This window comes from Sinocyclocheilus anshuiensis, unplaced genomic scaffold, assembly GCF_001515605.1.
Source record: "Sinocyclocheilus anshuiensis isolate Anshui unplaced genomic scaffold, SAMN03320099.WGS_v1.1 scaffold2321, whole genome shotgun sequence".
Classification (NCBI taxonomy): Eukaryota; Metazoa; Chordata; class Actinopteri; order Cypriniformes; family Cyprinidae; genus Sinocyclocheilus; species Sinocyclocheilus anshuiensis.
This window is the reverse complement of record NW_015551128.1, coordinates 96591-115523: the sequence shown is the minus strand read 5'-3', so window position 1 is coordinate 115523 and position 18933 is coordinate 96591. Positions and strand designations below refer to the sequence as shown.

The window sequence follows — 18933 nt, the reverse complement described above, 5'->3', positions numbered from 1 at the left end:
AAACACTGCTTTATCAGACATTACATGCAAGATTAAATGAAAATGACATCCAATTTTCTGAAGACAGTCGGTTTCCTTCAGAAATACAGTGATATAAAAACACCCGCACTCAGTGTATGGGAAACACTGTAGTCTCATAATTGAAGTGTAAATTCTGCAGATTACATTATTGTCCAATATTGTACTGTCAGCAATTTATTATTAAAAACGTTTTCATAATTTTAACATACATATTTACATACATAATTATTCAGGTGCACGTGTAATAACTTGTGAAAACTTGAAGCTACTGCAGCACTTCTTCCTCGTCATCTTGTCTGATGCACTCAACCAAGCGTTCTAACCACGACCACCATTCGAATTTCTGTAGGCGGGAATTATTTTAATGATATTATAATGGATCGCTTTGTGGTATCACAAAACCCGGAAAACAAACGCTGTAGTCCAAACGAGCCGTTCGTTGTAGTTCTTGAAATTGGATTTTTAAAAAACGAAATATCTCCCTTTGGAGTGGACTTTGAGATTTGTAAGTTTTGAAGATCTTTTTTTATGCCCAAACATACACACTACACACTGACTAAAATTCAAAAAGTGAAAAAACATAATAGGACCCCTTTAAAGATGAAAATATGTTTGCTTGGTAATTACCTTTCCTAATATTTCCGGTAATTTCCATTATAATTTTATTTTATTGTTCCGTTAGCCCCTAAAGGCCGTCATCAAGCACAGTGATGGGAGCACAGAAACCATTGAGTTGAACCACACCTTCAACGAAACCCAGATTGAGTGGTTCCAGGCTGGCTCCGCCCTCAACAGAATGAAGGAGCTGCAGAAATGAGCGTGATTGGCTATAAATATACATATTTGGGAGGGGAAGGGGTTATGCTTCAAACAGGAGGATATGGTATGTGTATGAAAGGTTTAAATACTCATGTAATTATGAACTGAATTATACACAATACATAAAATACATTTTAAAACTGTGTTGCATAGACAAGTCATGTCAATACTGTTCAAAGCTATATAATACATTGCAGAGCAGATAAAAGGTATTAAGTTTTGCAACTGTAATGCTTATAAATTACAAGCTGGGTCAGTGTGTATTACAGAATGGTTCATTAAAAAAAAAAAAAAAAGTTAGCCTGCAAAAAATGGTAGGCGCATGCTTGTTAGTGGGAGTTTAATTCATAAAATCATCCAAATATCTGTGTTCAGGCAACTGTTGATTATTAATTTCTGCTGTTTGTAATATGACACTGAACTGTAATGAGAGCTGCTTGTGAATGTTCTGTCCTGTAATCAGCTTTATTAATGGATTCTTTTACTTCACATGATTCTGTTAGCAGAGATGATCAACCATTCATAATAATTGTTCTTATTCACGCAAGCTTGAAACTTGACCGGTTATTGTTCATGTAGCTATTCTTACTGTGAGTCAGAGTGACATGTCTATGCCTATTCTTCAAGACCCTGGCAGATCTTGACATCACACCACCACTATCAAATGTGTCTGGTACTGAGTGCACCACAGGTCAAGTTTATAAACGTTTTAAACGGAATGCTTATTTATAAACATGTGCAAAGAATCTCCAATGTGCATTATCTTAAGTGTTTTGGATGCGTTATTGAGTAATGGATCAGTAATCAGACCTCCAATCTCTTGAGCACTTTTCCTGTATATTTGAGTGCCCTTTTTTGTAGGGTTGTATTTTTTTCCCATTTCAAACCGAGCCATACCCATGTCAAAGCAATGTCAATCCCCCTTATCAGCTGACTATAGCAGCTGCTTTCAAGATACCAAGAGGTAAATGACTAGCTTTGTCTGACTCGACACGTTCATCCTCATCAGATGAACTTTTACTGTTAAATGAATTCTAGCCAGTGCAGTAAATGTAAAAAAAAAAAAAAAAAAAACTGCCTTGGATGTATTTTTAGATCTGTGAAAGGAATAATGGTTTTCGTGCTGCTTGCAACACCCCACAAACACATCCTCTTGATTATAACTCCCATTATTTTCATTCTTTTTTTTTTTTTCCGTTATTAAGGAAATGAATGCTGATTGGTCACAGTGGATTATAAAATAAAAGTCATTTAAAATAAATTAGTCTTTTTTTTGTGTGTGTATAAAGATTAAATGTATACTGTGAAAAAAATATTAGAAATGTGTAAAATATTGTTTGGGAAATATTTCGTTTGTATTATGTTAGACTGTTTTCTACTCCCTATAGTACTGAACTGTTTGAATTATTTAAATCATTTTAATTTAGTTTATTTATTTATTGTTTATTTTTGTATATTTTTACACCCTCTCCCTTGGGTACGCCTGGTGGTCACCTACCCCCAGTTTGAAACCCCCTGAGGTACACAATACGTAGTTACGTACTTATTATGCAGTTAAATTCTTCTCTATTACAGTATTTTAAACATGAATAACAAGCACCACAGCTACACTGCGTCGCGTCAAAACCTTGAACTCGCCTGGATTACATTATGGGCGCTCTGATTGGTCGACTGTAGACTGACGTCAGGATTCTGTCGCTTGCAGCAGTGTAGTGTCGTTGATTATAACTGGAGCGTTTTTGTTTTCTCGCGTCGCGCCGCGTCTCTCGCGTTCAATTTTGATGGGGTGTCCCTCCCTCTCCTCGGGTAACCTCATTTATTGTGTGCTACGTAGGGGGTCCCTTGAATTGAATATGTGGACCACGAATGATAGTACTCAGGCATTTAATACTGGATTCTAATGTAGCTATGTAGAAATATTTGTATCCGCAGCGCAAGAGATATCAACCGGCAGACATTACGGTAAGAATTACATCGTTGTCCTATTATATTTTCCTGTCCGTATATATTACCGTTGATTGAATACGCCTTTACGGTTATGGTGTCGCATACTGTGGACTACGGTTGTCAACAACCAAAATTGTGGAGCGCAGGTTGATAATATGATAATAAAACACACGTAGTCGCCGTTTAAACACAGTCACTGTCGATAAGGCTTTCTTAGACTACAGGGAAGAAACCCTTGGCGCATTGGAAAACAATGAAAGGGAAACAATATGAAGGAGGAAAACAGTAGCCTCTAGTAAGAAGATCCGATGTGGTCCGGATGCAGCTGCTGCATCCAGATTTGAGTGCAGAGAGATCAACACAACACAAAAAGCGTCTCCTCAGTAAAAGCAGATCAAGTCAGGCAGGGTGGATATTTCAAGGCAACTGTTTAATGTTTCATATCAAATATAATTCAAATGTTTTTGTTTGTTTGGGTTTTTCAAAACCATTTTTTTCAAACCACAGAGGCCTCATCTCATCTCCAGTGAAGTTCACACCAATGGCTGATTCAGACAGCACGTCTACATCTCATCGAAAGCCGCACTGCCCACATACACCTGTCTCACTTTCATTGCCTTTCCTGAGAGAGGGCAGTAATGTCTTGGAGAGGAAACCGCCCCAAACAGGGGAACCTCCTAGTCCACTGCCAACCAAACGCACACGCACCTATTCAGCGTGAGTACATGCGTGTAAATGTGATACAAGAATTTGGACTTATTTTTATTATTTTGTCTGACTTTACAGTAGCTGATGCGTTTTTTCTTCCAGATATTGATATTGATACAATTTTCTGCTTTGTTCTTCAGTATTGGAGATACCGATACGTGCCAAAGAGAGTGAAAAAGACATAGCAATTTAAGACATATAAGTGTGTCCTGTTCCTCCCAAGAACATAAAGTTCCAAGCCGTTGATGTGGTCATCACCAACCTGTCTTCCGGAAGGAAGCATGAGACCTGGTCTGGGCAAGTTATCAGCTCCTAGCTCACTCATTCAGAGCCCAACAGAAGAATAAATGCAGAGAGGGAGAGATAAAGGAAGGGGTTTAACTTGAGGTGCTCATGTTGGCGTAAAATGGTGTTGTGTGTTAGTAGGATAGCGATGGAATAGCAATTAGGGTTATGCAACTGTTGTTTTCTCCGGTCTGGCAAATAAGCAACAGGAAGTTGGTGAGAAGTCTGTTTGGAAAATGTTTTGAGATGCAAGTCAGCTGAGCTTTAATATAGCATTGGCAGAACATAACATAACTGTGAAACAAAAAGCAGCAGTGTTTCCCTTGTTTGAAATGTTGTCCTTTATATGTAATTAATTATGTATTTATTTTCACTTTATGTACAGAGACATTTGAGTTCATTGTGATGTGTATGGTCAAGTCATTTATGCAAAACCGATTTCCTAAAATAAATGAATGCACATCAATGGAAACTTCCATTTCTTTAATTGTGATTGATAGGACTGATATTAGTTTTCTGTAAGAAAGCTACAAATCCCAGTCGTTCATTTTGTCAAGAACAATGCTTCTTATGATAATTCTAATAAAACTGAAAGAACATGATGCCGTGTTTTTTCTTGATATTTCTTTATATCAAAATTTAAGTTATGACTTTATTCTACTTTCAGGTTTTCAGATTTTTAAAAACATTTTTAAATTCCATACAGGTTATGTAAATGAAGTGCTTATAAAGATAAAATGCAACTGTGAAAATATGGAGACTGCCAAAGTAAATGCGTAATCAGGAATTAAAATAAATATGATATATTGAATTAATTTTAATTATTATATGTATAGCAACAAATATAAATATATATAAAATATACATAACATAGAAAAAGAAATACACATATTATACAGTATTATCCAGTGTCAAAAACTTAAAATGTTCACCAATGTCAAAGCATAGATGTGTTAAAGGGGTCATATGATGTTGCTAAAAAGAACATTATTTTGTATATTTGGTGTAATGAAATGTGTTTATGTGGTTTAAGGTTCAAAAAACACATTATTTTCCACATACTGTACATTATTGTTTCTCCTCTATGCCCTGCCTTTCTGAAACGCGTCGATTTTTACAAAGCTCATCGTTCTAAAAAAGCGACTTTGCAACTTTACAGATCTTCTTTATGCACCAAGAGCTTGTAACACTCCAAAGAGAAAGGAAAAATTAAAATCGCGTCATATGAGCCCTTTAAGATGTACTGTAGTGGCATCTATTGGTGGAAAGGAAGCGAGCCGCATGTGTACAAATGACCATTAGAGAGAGCAATACATCATAAACAGTAGGCCTACAAAAGTATAATAAATTTTTATTTACACATTTTACACTTTTATAATACATTTTATATTGCACCCTTAGCTCATAAACCAGCGACTAGTTATGGGGCAATTCTACAAAGAAACAGCTACTTTTCTTTATCACCTTATAAAATCACACATTTATTTATGTGCATGTTTGCTAGAAGAGAACGACCAGTTAAAAAAAAAAAAAAAGATAGATTGATTGATAGGCTATGACTTATGATGTCTGCTGACGTTTTATGGCCCAGATTACAAAAAGATTTACTTCACAGATTTTTCTCAGAAGTCGTAAATGAAACGGAACCATAAATATATGAACTGCCAAGACTATTGTTTGATATGATAAATCATTATTGAGGGGAAGCACCAGGTACATAAACGTGTTGGAAAGGAACGTGTATAAGCACAAAACAATGAGTGTGGCACATTCAAGTACATTTAACAAGAAAAAAGATAAAGGTTATAATGAAGTGTGCTTTTCTATTTTTATTTATTTACTTTTATTCAGTGTTTTTAGCTGTCCTTAAGTAGAAAGGCAACACACATTTTAGTATATTCTAAAACACCAACAAATACACAATCCCGGGCATAAATTAAACCTTAAAATTACGTTTAAATAATATATTGTATATAATACATTCAATATATAATATAAAAATTAAAATGTAGACATGCAAATAATAAACTTAAGCACAACAAATCGTAACATGCATCAGAGAATAATTTAAGTATTTTCCTGCCCTCAGCTGGGAAAACAAACACAGGTGCTTCATTCTGATTGCTTTTATGATGCATCCATTTATCACGGGACAATGGTTTTATGACTCAACCTTTGTCCTTCACTCCTTCTCACCGTCCTCTGCACAATAGTGTTCAATAGACCCTTAGAGCTTCTGCTTCAGTTGCTTTGACAGAATTTGATTACTTACAGATAGATTCATATATGTATATAAAAGCTTCTCTATGAGAGTATTAATGAGGCCTAAATTTTCACTCTTACTGACAGTCACTGTGTGAGCTAGCCTAGAGAACTAGCTATATAGACAGCAAAAAAAAAAGCTGTCTGGCTGGAAATGTGCCCATAAATGCTGTCTATGTAGGCAGCACACTAGGTTTTGAGACACGACTACTGACTATGTTGTTCATTAACACGCTCAGGTGAGAGCAGAGTGATCAGTGTGAAAGCGAGCCTGTCTAGGACAAAAGACTAGATTGGATAAAAGTCTTTATTGTTTTTCTTCTACATTTTCCATTCTTGGAATATAAATGATGAAGTCTGCTGGATTTAACTCAGAAAATAGCTGAACAACTACAAACACGTTTCAGTGAAAATCAATTCGAAGTAAACATTTTGCTGACCTCAAAGGCCGAGAGACTTTATTTTTTGTCTTTTTGCCTTCTTAACATTTGAATATGGATTACCGTATCTGGTTGTTTGCATGTCTATCATGGACACTACTAAAGCAAAGTCACTTTATGAAAGAGTCTTGCTTTAATGGAACACTTCTGATGAATGTTATTTTATTGGATGATGATGTGTCGCCCTGGAGTATCAATTTTGTAAAGTCGGTGGTGCTGAGAGCTGTTGGAAATGATTCTGAGATCTCTGAAGATGGTAAAGTATGATCCTAACTTAGCAAAATATGAAGAGAGACTATTTAAATTACTATGGCATTAGAGAGCTCTCTAATTCAAATTTGACTAGTAAGAATTAAAGTTAGAGAGCTCTTTAATGCAATTTGTACTAGTAACAATTGAATTAGAGAACTCTCTAACCGAATTAGAGAGCTCTGAAATTGCATTCTTACTAGTAACAATTCAATTAGAGAGATCTACAATATCAATTCTTACTAGTAAGAACTGAATTAGAGAGCTCTTTAATTCAGTTACAGAGCTCTGCAATTAAACATGGTATTTTACTAGTAAAAATTGAATTACAGAGCTCTGTAATTGCATTTTTACTAGAAATAATTAAATTAGCTCTCTAATCAGAATTGTTACTAGTAAACATTTAATTAGAGAGCTCTTTACTTGGAATTATTACTAGTAAAATTGACTTAGAGAGCTCTCTAATTGGAATAGTTACTAGTACGAATTAAATTGTAATTCTTACTAGTAAAAATTCAGTTGAAGAGCAATTAAAAAAGTAAATGGAGACATATGTATGGCAAGCCATTTTAGCTTAAAATAGTCCCAGCATTACTCGTCGTAATTGCATTTTTACTAGTAACAATTCAATTAGAGAGCTCTACAATTAAATTCTTACTAGTAACAATGCCAATTACAGAGCTCTCTAATTAAATTCTTACTAGTAACAATTCCAATTAAAGAGCTCTACAAATGAATTTTTACTAGTCATATGTCTCCATTGACTTCCATTCATTTTTAATTACAGAGCTCTACAACATAATTTTTACTAGTAATAATTACAATTCGAGAGCTCTCTAAATCAATTTTTACTAGTAATAATTCAAATTAGAGAGCTCTCTAATTCAATTGTTACTGTCATGACTGAATTAGAGAGCTCTTTAATTCAATTACAGAGCTCTGCAATTAAACATATCTTTAATGTGGTTTTTTACTAGTATAAAAATGAATTATAGAGCTCTGTAATTGCATTTTTACTAGTAAGAATTAAATTAGAGAGCTCTCTAATCAGAATTGTTACTAGTAAAACATTTAATTAGAGAGCTCTCTAATTGGCATTGTTACTAAGAGTTTAATTGTAGAGCTCTTTAATTGGATTGTATAGTAAAAATGCAATTACAACGAGTAAGACTGGGAATATTTTAAGCTAAAACGGCTTGCCATAAATTACAGTCTTGCAAAGTCATAGCCTAATTATGTTAAACAAAAGAAACATAAGATTTTATGACAATTACTATTGTTTAAATATGAAATGTAGTTCAGTTTGAAATAATCATGTTAATTCTAAATTTGTATTATAGTTTGAATCTAATTTGTTTCTTTTTCCACCTTTTTTTCTAGAGGTGAATCCCCAATTAGAGGTAAAATTCAGAGGGTTTAAAACCATTTACTACTTGAAAAAAGGCTGCGCCAGTAGCGCCTGTGAGGGGGTTGAAATTTTAAATGATCTTGCGGTCAGTTCTGGTCTTCTTAATTCCTTTGACATACTTTATAGAAACTATATAAAGTGTCTTCCCACTGATCATTGTGATTTCTTTCTAGAATGCAGGGGAGGAGGGATGTGCTTTGCTGGGACCAACCTGCACTTACGCCACTTTCCAAATGGTTGAGTATGTTAGATTTTACTTTTACAGATCTTTGTCTGTATTTCCTTGGTTTCTTGCTTTAGATCTTGCTATAGATCCTCAGAAGATCCTTAGGTCTGCCTAAATCCTTAGAAATCCATTTCTTGTGAAAAAGTTAATTTTATTATCTAATTATTATATCTATTGATATAATATATGATATATACTATATCTATTATCTAATTTTATCAACTTTTATTATTTTATTAACTTTATGCACTTGTTGGTATTTTGAATCTTAAAAGTATATATTTTTTAAAACTGGACTTGCAGATAATATAAATGAAATAAAAGTCCACTTTAATGAGTTTTGCAACACTTGCACTTTTCAAAATTGCACTTTGTTATAGTTTCCAATTAAAAGTTTTACATTTACATTTGAAATCATTATGTTTTAATAATCTTTTGTTGTGCTTTAAAGAAGTATTTTGATGTCTTGATACTAAACCACAGGGTTATAATTTTAACTGTAGTGTTTTATTCAATATTACATTTAAAGTTAATATATTTTAAATATACTAAATTGCAGCTATTTAAATACATGATGAATGTTTCAATAGAAATGACATTAAAGTATATTTAAGTTTACCATAAATGCATTCAGTACATTTAGCAGTTACACTTTAACCCTATTTCGAAGACAATAGAAGTAATTTTGAAATGACATATAAAACTTTACTTAAGTTCGTCAAAAAAGCAATCTTAAGTTCAAGGAGTTGAATTTATATAGATTTAAATAATACATTTTCAATAACATCCATTTAAGTGTTATGATATGAGTTATGGATTAAGTTATTAACTCAAACCATTTAGAGTAGTAGATTACTACTTAGAAAGCAGGTACTGTTGACCAACTAAACTAAAAATTAAAAATATGCTATTTAATGACTGAAAGTTAGTGTAAGATTAGAAAACGATCATAAAGCAAAAACTTTGGTCAATTTCCGTGCCATCTGAAACTGAGTTTACTGTAGCTGGAAGAACATGTGATTTGTGTGTGACCACTTTTGTAGTCTGGAGATTGGTCTGAACCTCAACATGCCCATCATCTCAGCCGGAAGCTTTGGATTGTCTTGTGACTTCAAGAGAGATCTGACTCGACTTCTGCCTCCAGCAAGAAAAATCTCCAGCTTCTTCTTTCACTTTTGGAATGTCACAGATGATATCAAGCCTGAATGGAAAACAGCGTACATATACAAGAAACAGAATAACACAGAGGACTGTTTTTGGTGAGTATGTAGTGACTGTACATTAGTAGTTTTCAACAACAGAAGAGATATTCCCATATGGTTCTCTGTATAATTTTGGGTCTTGTCTGTAGGTACATAAATGCACTTGAGGTGGCTTCAGGCAACTTTTCCCGTAGTTTAGAGAAAATCGTGATTCTGCGAAAAGAGGATGACCTCAGTAAGGCTCTTGGAAGCCATGGCCGGGAGAGTAACTGTGAGAACTTATTTTATTTGAAAACTAAGGAAAAACAACCTTAGTTTGTAAATGTTTTACTTATGGTAATGTATGCCTTAATGTGTGTCTCTGGTCAAAAATCTTCCAACAGTCTGATAAGTTGCAGTGCAATTTTTGTTTATTATTTATTTATTTATTTCTGTTACTTGGTTTCTGTTTTACAGTGGTCATTTTATGTGGAACACCTGATGACATCATGGATCTGAAGAACGGCACTATGGACTCTGATAATGAAATCGCTTTTCTTCTGATTGACCTTTACAAGTCAGTCAGCTCTTGCTTTCTTTAATCTAGAGAGCTAGTAATGTATGTCATATCTACTGTTCATGACTAAATGTGCATGGATAACCATGCTAACTGAGTAATATAACTGTGCTGATCTCAAAAAGCCTAATTTAAAAAGTCTACAAAGACTGAAAATTCAGAAACAATACCAACTTTCTTTCACAGCGACAGATATTATAATGAGACATCTAATGATGCTATGAAAAATGTCCTGGTGCTAACAATGCCCAACACAAGACAATACACCATTGACACTTCTGGTAACAACACGGTGGGTAAAGTTTTTATTTATCTCCTATGTATGTCCTGACAGGTCAAAACTTATTCTGAAATCTCAAACAGAATCTCAATCACCATTCATTCTGTCCCAGAAATCACATTTGCCTTGTTATATTTATTTCTTAACTTGCTTGTTTACATACACCATATGGACAAAAGTATTGGCCTGGCCATTACACCCACATTGCATTCTAAATACATAGATATGGAGTTGGTCCCTTGTTGCGGCTATAACATCTTCCACTCTTCTGGGAAGGCTTTCCACATGATTTTGAGTCCAGTGAGTCCAGTGGCAGTGTGTTTTACTCTACTCCATCTGACACTTGGCATTGTACTTGGTGATGTGAGGCTTGCATACAGCCATGGATACCCATTCCATGAAGCTCCATCTGCACAGTTTTTGTTAATGTCAGTGGAATTTTGGTACAGCAATGGAATCAGCAGAAGCAAGCACTCGGTGACCTTGCTCTGTGACTTCATGATCTTCCGCTTCTTGCTGCTGTTCCTAAATGCTTCTACTTTCCAGTAATACCACTTACAGTTGACTGAGGAATATAGAGCAGGGATGAAATTTCATGAACTGACTTGTTTCAAAAGTTCACTGAGCTCTTCAGAACAACCCATTTTTTCACAAATGTGTGGAAATGCAGACTGCATGGCGCTGTGCTTGATTTGATATACCTGTGGCAATGGGCCTGACTGAAACACCTGAATTCAATAATTAAGAAGTGTGTGCTAATATGTTTGTCCATGTAGTGTATGGTAAATACACACATTTAAATATCAATCAGTAAATACAGTACATATATAACACTATCGTTCAAAAGTTTGGGGTCAGTATGTTATTTTTTTTAATTAATACTTTTAGCAAGGATCCATTAAATTGATCAAAAGTGATAATAAAGACATTTACAATGTTAAAAATATTTCTATTTCAAATAAATGCTGCTCTTTTGAAAGTTAAATTCATCGAAGAATCCTGATGTGTATCACAGAATCCACAAAAAGATTAAGAATTACAATTGCTCTCAACATTGGTAATAATAAGAAATGTTTTTGGAGCACCATATCAGCATATTAGAATGATTTCTAAAGGATCATGTGACACTGAAGACTGGAGTAATGGAATAACTCAGCTTTGCCATAACAGGAATGAATGTAACATTTTTAAACATATTTTTAAATATATTAAAAATAGAAAGCAGTTATTTTAAATTGTAGTACTATTACGGTTTTACAGTAATTTTGATTGAAAAAACGGAGCCTTGGTGAGACTTTAAAAATGATTAAAAAACCTTGCGAACTGTAAACTTTACAATGATTGTGTATTTTCACACTTGTTGCATAATTTTGCCACAAGTGTAAAACAGTCATAACCGTTTTTCACACAATAAATATCGACATTGTTTTTTTTTTTGCTCTTTGTTTAGGTAGTCATAGATTTAAAATGAAATAATTTATATTTTTATGATAGACTTTTAAAATTAATATAATGTTATATAATATAAATGATAGAGGCAGAGTTTGCAGGACAGTTTTAAATGTGGTCTTCTTGCGTTTGGTCATTTTCTAGAGTGTAACTGCACTTTTTTCACATTCACATACTGATGTTTCGCTGTTATGGATCTAGAAGTACTAATTCTCGTCTTCTCACTGTTCTGTGCGCAGATGAATGATTATATTGCAGCGTATCATGATGCGGTGCTGCTGTTCAAACAGGTGATGAGGACCATCTGGAAGATGCCGTCCTCAGAAATTCAGGATATGGAGTCTGTCAGCATGAACTACTTCAGAAATGTGTCTTTCAAAGGTAAAAAGCTTCGGTCATTTCTCATAATATTGGATTTGCTTTGGTAGATCCACAGGATACTACAAATCTGAAAAACCCATACCACAGGTATAGCTGGAGATTATCAGCTGGATGAATATGGTGACAGGGATCTCATATTTTCTTTGATCTACACTAACAACAACAATGAGGTATGCCACAGATTTCAGACATATCACTCTATCTGTGGAACTGTGGAGTGATTATTAATTCAAACTGACTTCTTTTGCACTTTAGTACAAGATTCTTTATGAGTTCAACACATCCACCAACCACACACAGCTAAAGGACAGCAATCCTTCCTTCATTTGGCCTCATCTCCGTCTGCCTGAAGACCGGCCAGATCCCACAGGTATAGAGGATTCCATCATTTGTCAACATCATACCGTTTAAGTTCAAGCATCAAGCTTTATTGTATATTATGAAATAAATGTACTATGCTGTTTATGTAAAAACATGATTTATTTATTTAGACTTCCAAGCCGACATCATTGTCATAGTATTGTGTACTGCTGTTGTGGGGATCATGGGTACACTTGCCTTCATCTTTTACTGGTTAGAGCGATACTTAAAAAAAAAAAAAGTATTCTATGAAATTGTATGTAGCAAGATATTTACTATTGTTTATGTATATATTTTAAAGGCAAAATAGACATTACCGTCACATGCAAAAAAGATGGTCTCATATTTCCTCCGAGCTCATTATGCCTTTAGAGTCGAATGAGTGGAATATGATCAGTCTGAAGGTAATGCACTGGCATCAAAGTTTATCATTTACTTTTATACTAAATTGTTATTAAAAATGAAATGTTTTTACAATGTTACATATTTAATTATCTCTTGTCATTAGATTGAGGAAGACTCTACACAAAATAGTAGCTACATCCTACACCGTGCACGCTATGATAAAAAGGTAATGTAAAAATTCTCACTTTTATCTCAAATTATTCCATTACTCTGAGTTTTTGTAATAAGGTTGTTTCTGTATAGATTGTTATCCTTAAGGAATTAAGGCTTAAAGATGGAAGCTTCACTGAAAGACAGAGGATAGAGCTCAACGCGGTACTGGGACTTCATTCTCTTCACTGAATCACAAAACACTGACACTAAATCATTTTAAGATGAAAACTTTAAGTAACTTTATGTTGTTCACAACTGATGTCATAATGCCACTTCCATTTCAGCTATTGAAAATTGATTATTACAACCTGACCAAATTTTATGGGACAGTCAAATTTGACAATGAGTATTTTGGCGTGTTTGAATATGGAGAGAGAGGATCCCTTAGAGTGAGTATTACAATGAGCCTCATATAATGAAAATAAAGGTATCTTAAATTCTGATTTAGTAGACAAACACTATAATATGTTTTTATTTATTCTTTTAGTATGCGCTCAATGATAAGATTTCATACCCAGAAGAGACCTTCATGGACTGGCAGTTTAAGATCTCTGTCATGTATGACATTGCAAAGGTAATGGAATGATACAGGTGTTTATAACTTCATTTAGCATTTTTAAAATTCAGATTTATTGATTGATTGATAGCTATGCCTAGAGAAACTGTTGAAAGGAATAGTTCACCCAAAAACGAAAATTTGCTGAAAATTTACTCACCCCCAGGCCATCCAAGATGTAGATGAGTTTGTTTCTTCATCAGACATGTGAATGGGCGCCTTCAGAATGAGAGAATCCACAAGCACTCTATCCATAATATTGCTCTCTCCAGTGAAAAATAATCTCATCTGAATCAGGAGAGAAATATGCACAGATCAAGCACGGTTTACTATTGAAAACAGATCTAAACAAATATGTTGGTGGGTATTGATGTGAAAGGACAACAGGGGATGGACCTTTTCAATGAAGGAAGCGTTATTATGGATTATAAACGTTTTAAAGTTAAAACGCCCTATATGATCATTTTAATGTTTTTTAGACATGCAGGTTTTGCTTCACAAAACATTAATTGATAGACTTGAGTCGTGTTGATTGTGCATTATTTTCAGAAAATGTACATTTTTGGGCGAACTATTCCGTTAAATGTAAAATGTATTTGCATACGTATATGCTTTGCATATAGCTATGCCTGCATAGATGGTTTAATACAGGCTATAAAATATATGACTAGTTATGTATATGTACTGTACTAACCTAGTTTTCCGCATGAACTCTTTGCCCTCTGCAGGGCATGTCTTATCTCCATGCAAGCAACATTGCAGTCCACGGGCGTCTTAAATCAACTAACTGCGTGGTTGACAACCGTATGGTAGTGAAGATTGCAGACTTTGGCTTCAATACTATTCTCCCTCCCAGTAAAGGTGAAAGGGTGGTTTATTTTTTATCATAGAAAAGAATCTCAGTTTTCCTACACTGTTATTTTAAGCAATAGTTATTTGGTTAATCATTTGTGTTTCCGCTTGTCTCAGATCTGTGGACGGCCCCTGAACACTTGAGGAAGCAGGGGATCTCGCAGAAAGGAGACGTGTACAGTTTTGCTATCATTTCACAGGAAATCATGATGAGAAAGTGCACATTCTATACAAGCGCCTGCTCTGATCGTACTGGTGAGAGAAAGATTTATAGAAAGCCGCATAAAAATACACATTCACCGGTGACACCTACTGGTGATTTTCCATCATGCATGCATTTGTTTATGCTACATGCGATGTTTAATTTTAAAAGGATAGTTAAGTCAAAAATGAAAATTCTGAACTAAATCATTTACTCACACAAAAAGTTTTTTTTTTTTTTTTTAATAATATGCTGGTAGCTCTTATCCATGCAATTCCAATGAATAGGGAATGAAGCTTTAAAGTTGCCAAAATGTTTTATATTTGCATTATAAAGATTAAAATTTGGAACATAGTAATCCAAAAATTGTTGTTTTATGAAAAATATGGTGCAAATTAAACAAATTTACATGGAATATAATTATGAATTAAAATATTATCATGTGCAATTACATACGCCCCACAGACCTACAATTAAATGAGATTTTATTTTTGTCTACAGATTAAATATTTGAAAGCAGAAATATTTTAGAAAAAGTTTTTATTTTTAATTTGCTTCAGTTATATAAATGTTGATGTTTTTTCTTTTTTCAATGTAAGACAGCAGCAGGACATATTAAGTAAGGCATGAACAACATTAGGACAAGGATCTTGATTTATATTGTGATTTTTCCTGGAAGGTTGTTGATGAGCAGGTGTTTCATAGATGGAACATTGACATATTTTTTTGTACAGTAACTTCCTTTGTATTTTCTCCTCTTTTCTGATTTTCATCTTCTCTTTCTCTGCAGCAACCTTTTTCTCTGCCATTTTATGAATGAAAAGAAATCCCTTCTTTCGGCTGATTTTGCTGCTGCATTCAGGCTCCTGCATGTCCCTCATTTTTCCCTTTGCCGGTGGTGAAATAATATTTGCTGCCTGCTCTGTCTTTGTATCTTCTATCTTCAACCTCTCTTTCCTTCTTTATTGCCTCTTCCTCTGCCTTGGTATTGTGTGCACTGCTGGTGTGCATCCAAGCAAGGTTTGCCTTTGCTGGTAGTGGACTTGCATCTGGACATTTTATAGTTGAAGGGTCTGTCCTTCTACTCCTTTGTCTTTCAAGTAGACACTCTTGCTCCACTTTATCAGGTGCCACCTGAATTGTCAACGGTTCGTTTACAGTGGACAGAGATGGCAGTATTTCCTCCTCAGCAGGTAGAGAAAGATGTTGAGGTTCTTCCTGAACCATCAGTGGTTGAACTACTGTTGGAGAGGAACATGGTAATTTTTTCACCTCATCAGGTGGAGTTTGCTGTTCAGGTTCCTCAAACTGAACCAGAAATGGTTCTGCCACAGCACAGAAAGATGGCCATATTTCCCTCATCATCAGGCTGTGGTTGAAGAACGTGGAAATATTTTAACTCCAGCAAGTGGAGTTTGGTATTCAGGCTCCTCTACCTGAATCATCAATGCTGTTGCAATTGAAAAATCTGCCAATATTTCCAGTTCAACAAGAGAGTCCTCAGAGCCTCTCTTTTCCTCCAACTTTATATCTTCTGTAGGGATCTAGATGGGCTCCTTCTGAATGCTGTTACATTCAGGTTGCCCTTACTGTACTGTCTTTTCAAGTGGTGTCATTGCATGAAGAAGCCTAGGTGACAGAGAACTTTTCTCAGCAATTTCATTTTCACAGTGGAACAAAACAGATTCAATGGATTAACAATTAGTTGGCACTTTCCCAAAGATCAAATATCTCTAGCAAATATCAATGCTCTGATATATCCGCTAATGATGCAATAGATGGATCAGATATCCAAAGATCAGATAGGAAATATCAAGACTGATGTCACTAATCTCTATTTTTCTCCTGAACTGAACTTTACCAGACGGATGCTCAGCATTCCAAACAGTAGTAATAATAGTATATTACTGACGCAGTGTTTTGTAATAGAATTCCAAATACCAGCAGCTATTACACCAAAGAATCGTTCATTTGAGTCAAAACCTCTCTGAACAATACGTTCACGACAGGGACGGTTCTCGAGTCAAGGACTCACTGACTCATCATGGAACTGAGAATCTTTTTTTTTGAGCTCGTGAGCTGATAGGATACTGAATGAAGCAAGAAAAACTTTTGCCATTTTTCGCGAGCACGGTGTTTTTTAAAAATATTTAAGTTGATTATGTAATTAATTTACTCATCCTTTTGACTGGTAGTGTATGATTAACAGATGAAATTCAGACAGATTTGGAAATTGTTTTCGGTTTAGAACAATTCCTTTTACTGATCCACTTTTCTTTTTTTTCTTTTTTTTAAACCAGAGAAACTGGCGAGCGTGCAGTTCCCTAGTATGACATCTTCTTTCTTCAGACCTGATCTAAACTTTGAGAACACCAGTGAAAGTGAACAAGAGGTATGTATGTGTGTATCTATGCATACACAAATTGTTATTTGTACTAATGACAGCCAAATAGTTATGCAAAGCAGCCAAAACATACAGGTAGTTGACATATAATAGCCTGCAGTTGGAAATATGCCATAAACATTCCGCTTTTATGATCTTATATTATTTTAAAGCTTGCTTGGAATATTTGTGCTTTTAGAAGTTAATTTTCTCCCGCCACAGAACCAATAAATTAGTTAGATGAATTAGTTGATGGGTTACCGTGTTTAAAAATGGTTGGAAAAACAGTAACATGAGTAACACTTTACAATAAGGTCTTATTTGTTAAGATTAGTTAATGCATCAGCTAACATTAACAATGAGCAATATATTTTTACAGCATTTATTAATCTTTGTTTATGTTAGTTAATAAATATGTTCATGTTAGTTCGCAGTGCATTAACTCATGTTAACTAATACAATGTTTCATCTTAAAAATGTATTAGTAAATGTTGAGATTAACATTGATTAAGATTTTTAATGGTATAGAAGTATTGTTCATTCTTATGTCATGCTAACTAATGTGATTAATTATCAAATGAAGAACTTATTGTGAAGTGTTACCCATGTTCCTTTATACTATATAAATTTTGATGTTGATAAAAGATATGCATGTCATCTAAGTTTTTCGAGCTAAATCAGGTAACAATCGGTCCCATATTACTTGGTTCTCAGTAATCTGTTTCTCCAGGTGTGCATGCTGATCAGAAATTGTTGGGACGAAGACCCAGACAGACGACCAGACTTCAAAAAGATAGAAAACACTCTATGGAAGATTGTCAGGTCACCTTTATATGCTTTTGTTCAACCAGAGAAAAATCGTACAGAGATTGTAACCACATAGAACATGCAATAAACACATTAGACCATTAGACTGTATGAGGACCATCTAAAACTCCCATTAAATAATAATTCTCTCTCTAATAAATGATTTCCTGATTTGATTTTGAATAGTCTGGACAACCAGGAACATGAGAGCTACATGGAGAACCTGATCCGCCGGCTGCAGATGTATTCCCGTAACCTGGAGCGGCTGGTTGAGGAACGCACAGCTCTGTACAAGGCTGAGAGAGACAGAGCGGACTGCCTGAACTTTATGCTTCTGCCAGGGTCTGAACACAACAAACAGAAAAACACTGCAGAGTCTTATTAGAGATGCACAATATATCAGTAACATATTGGTTATTGGCCAGCATTGGTGATTTTTTAAATTGTACATACTCGTTTTCCATATTTGTACATTTAGATTACCATTGCTGTCATCTACTGCTCAATTTAGTTAAATGTAGCCTAATCTTTAAAGGGGTCATATGATGCGATTTCAATTTTTCCTTTCTCTTTGGAGTGTTACAAGCTCTTGGTGGATAAAGAAGATCTGTAAAGTTGCAAAGACTAAAGTCTCAAATCCAAAGAGATATTCTTTATAAAAGTTAAGACTTGTGGTTGCCACAAGCCCGCCGGACGCTCCTTCGTCGAATCCGCCGGACGCGCCGTTCTCAAGGCCGCCGGCCTCCGCTCACTCAAGCCCATCGTGTGTGATGCAGTGTGACTCATTTTATGTAAGACTGTTTCCTGAACCTGCAGAGTAACATACAATGGGTCTGTGCTCAAAGGCTGTTTCTATAAAGTGGGGCAGTTCCAGCTTTGCAAGGACAGTCTGGCGCTTCTGACTCACAGCCTGTAAGTACCGTTTTTTATATTTAAAGGATTTGCCACTGATGATTCAAACGCGAGTTTGAGCAGTGTAGAG

General features: G+C 34.8%; 3 protein-coding genes across 3 annotated transcripts in view; all 3 read left to right on the top strand.

Annotated features, from left to right (window-relative positions):
• LOC107663183 (aconitate hydratase, mitochondrial-like) overlaps positions 1-1752 on the top strand; it is a 10222-nt gene extending 8470 nt beyond the window's left edge. The window contains exon 15 of the mRNA XM_016453356.1: positions 704-1752. Coding sequence (XP_016308842.1) covers positions 704-838 — 135 coding nt within the window. The 3' untranslated portion in view covers positions 839-1752. The remainder of the gene's footprint in view (positions 1-703) is intronic.
• Positions 1753-2817: 1065 nt separating this feature from the next.
• LOC107663180 (cold shock domain-containing protein C2-like) lies at positions 2818-3698 on the top strand. The gene is made up of 3 exons (XM_016453352.1): positions 2818-3195; positions 3295-3504; positions 3636-3698. The coding sequence occupies exons 1-3, from the start codon at positions 3107-3109 to the stop codon at positions 3667-3669; spliced, it is 333 nt and encodes a 110-aa protein (XP_016308838.1). The 5' UTR covers positions 2818-3106; the 3' UTR covers positions 3670-3698.
• Positions 3699-6513: 2815 nt separating this feature from the next.
• The window catches only part of LOC107663179 (heat-stable enterotoxin receptor-like), an 18286-nt gene continuing 5866 nt past the window's right edge, over positions 6514-18933 (top strand). Inside the window, exons 1-21 of the mRNA XM_016453351.1 lie at positions 6514-6738; positions 8112-8224; positions 8313-8380; positions 9409-9624; positions 9717-9838; positions 10024-10123; positions 10310-10415; positions 12092-12233; positions 12321-12403; positions 12489-12603; positions 12725-12806; positions 12895-12997; positions 13102-13164; positions 13242-13313; positions 13436-13540; positions 13639-13725; positions 14436-14568; positions 14677-14814; positions 17062-17153; positions 17875-17966; positions 18138-18293. Of these exons, the coding sequence (XP_016308837.1) occupies positions 6537-6738; positions 8112-8224; positions 8313-8380; positions 9409-9624; positions 9717-9838; positions 10024-10123; positions 10310-10415; positions 12092-12233; positions 12321-12403; positions 12489-12603; positions 12725-12806; positions 12895-12997; positions 13102-13164; positions 13242-13313; positions 13436-13540; positions 13639-13725; positions 14436-14568; positions 14677-14814; positions 17062-17153; positions 17875-17966; positions 18138-18293 (2390 nt within the window). The 5' untranslated portion in view covers positions 6514-6536. The remainder of the gene's footprint in view (positions 6739-8111; positions 8225-8312; positions 8381-9408; positions 9625-9716; positions 9839-10023; positions 10124-10309; positions 10416-12091; positions 12234-12320; positions 12404-12488; positions 12604-12724; positions 12807-12894; positions 12998-13101; positions 13165-13241; positions 13314-13435; positions 13541-13638; positions 13726-14435; positions 14569-14676; positions 14815-17061; positions 17154-17874; positions 17967-18137; positions 18294-18933) is intronic.

Excerpts from the sequence above, each read along its gene's own strand:
- LOC107663180 (XM_016453352.1), top strand. The coding sequence starts at position 3,107 with ATGCAGCTGCTGCATCCAGATTTGAGTGCAGAGAGATCAACACAACAC. Across the intron at positions 3,196-3,294 it reads AGCAGATCAAGTCAGGCAGG|AGGCCTCATCTCATCTCCAG; the intron begins GTGGATATTTCA and ends TTCAAACCACAG. Across the intron at positions 3,505-3,635 it reads CGCACACGCACCTATTCAGC|TATTGGAGATACCGATACGT; the intron begins GTGAGTACATGC and ends TTTGTTCTTCAG.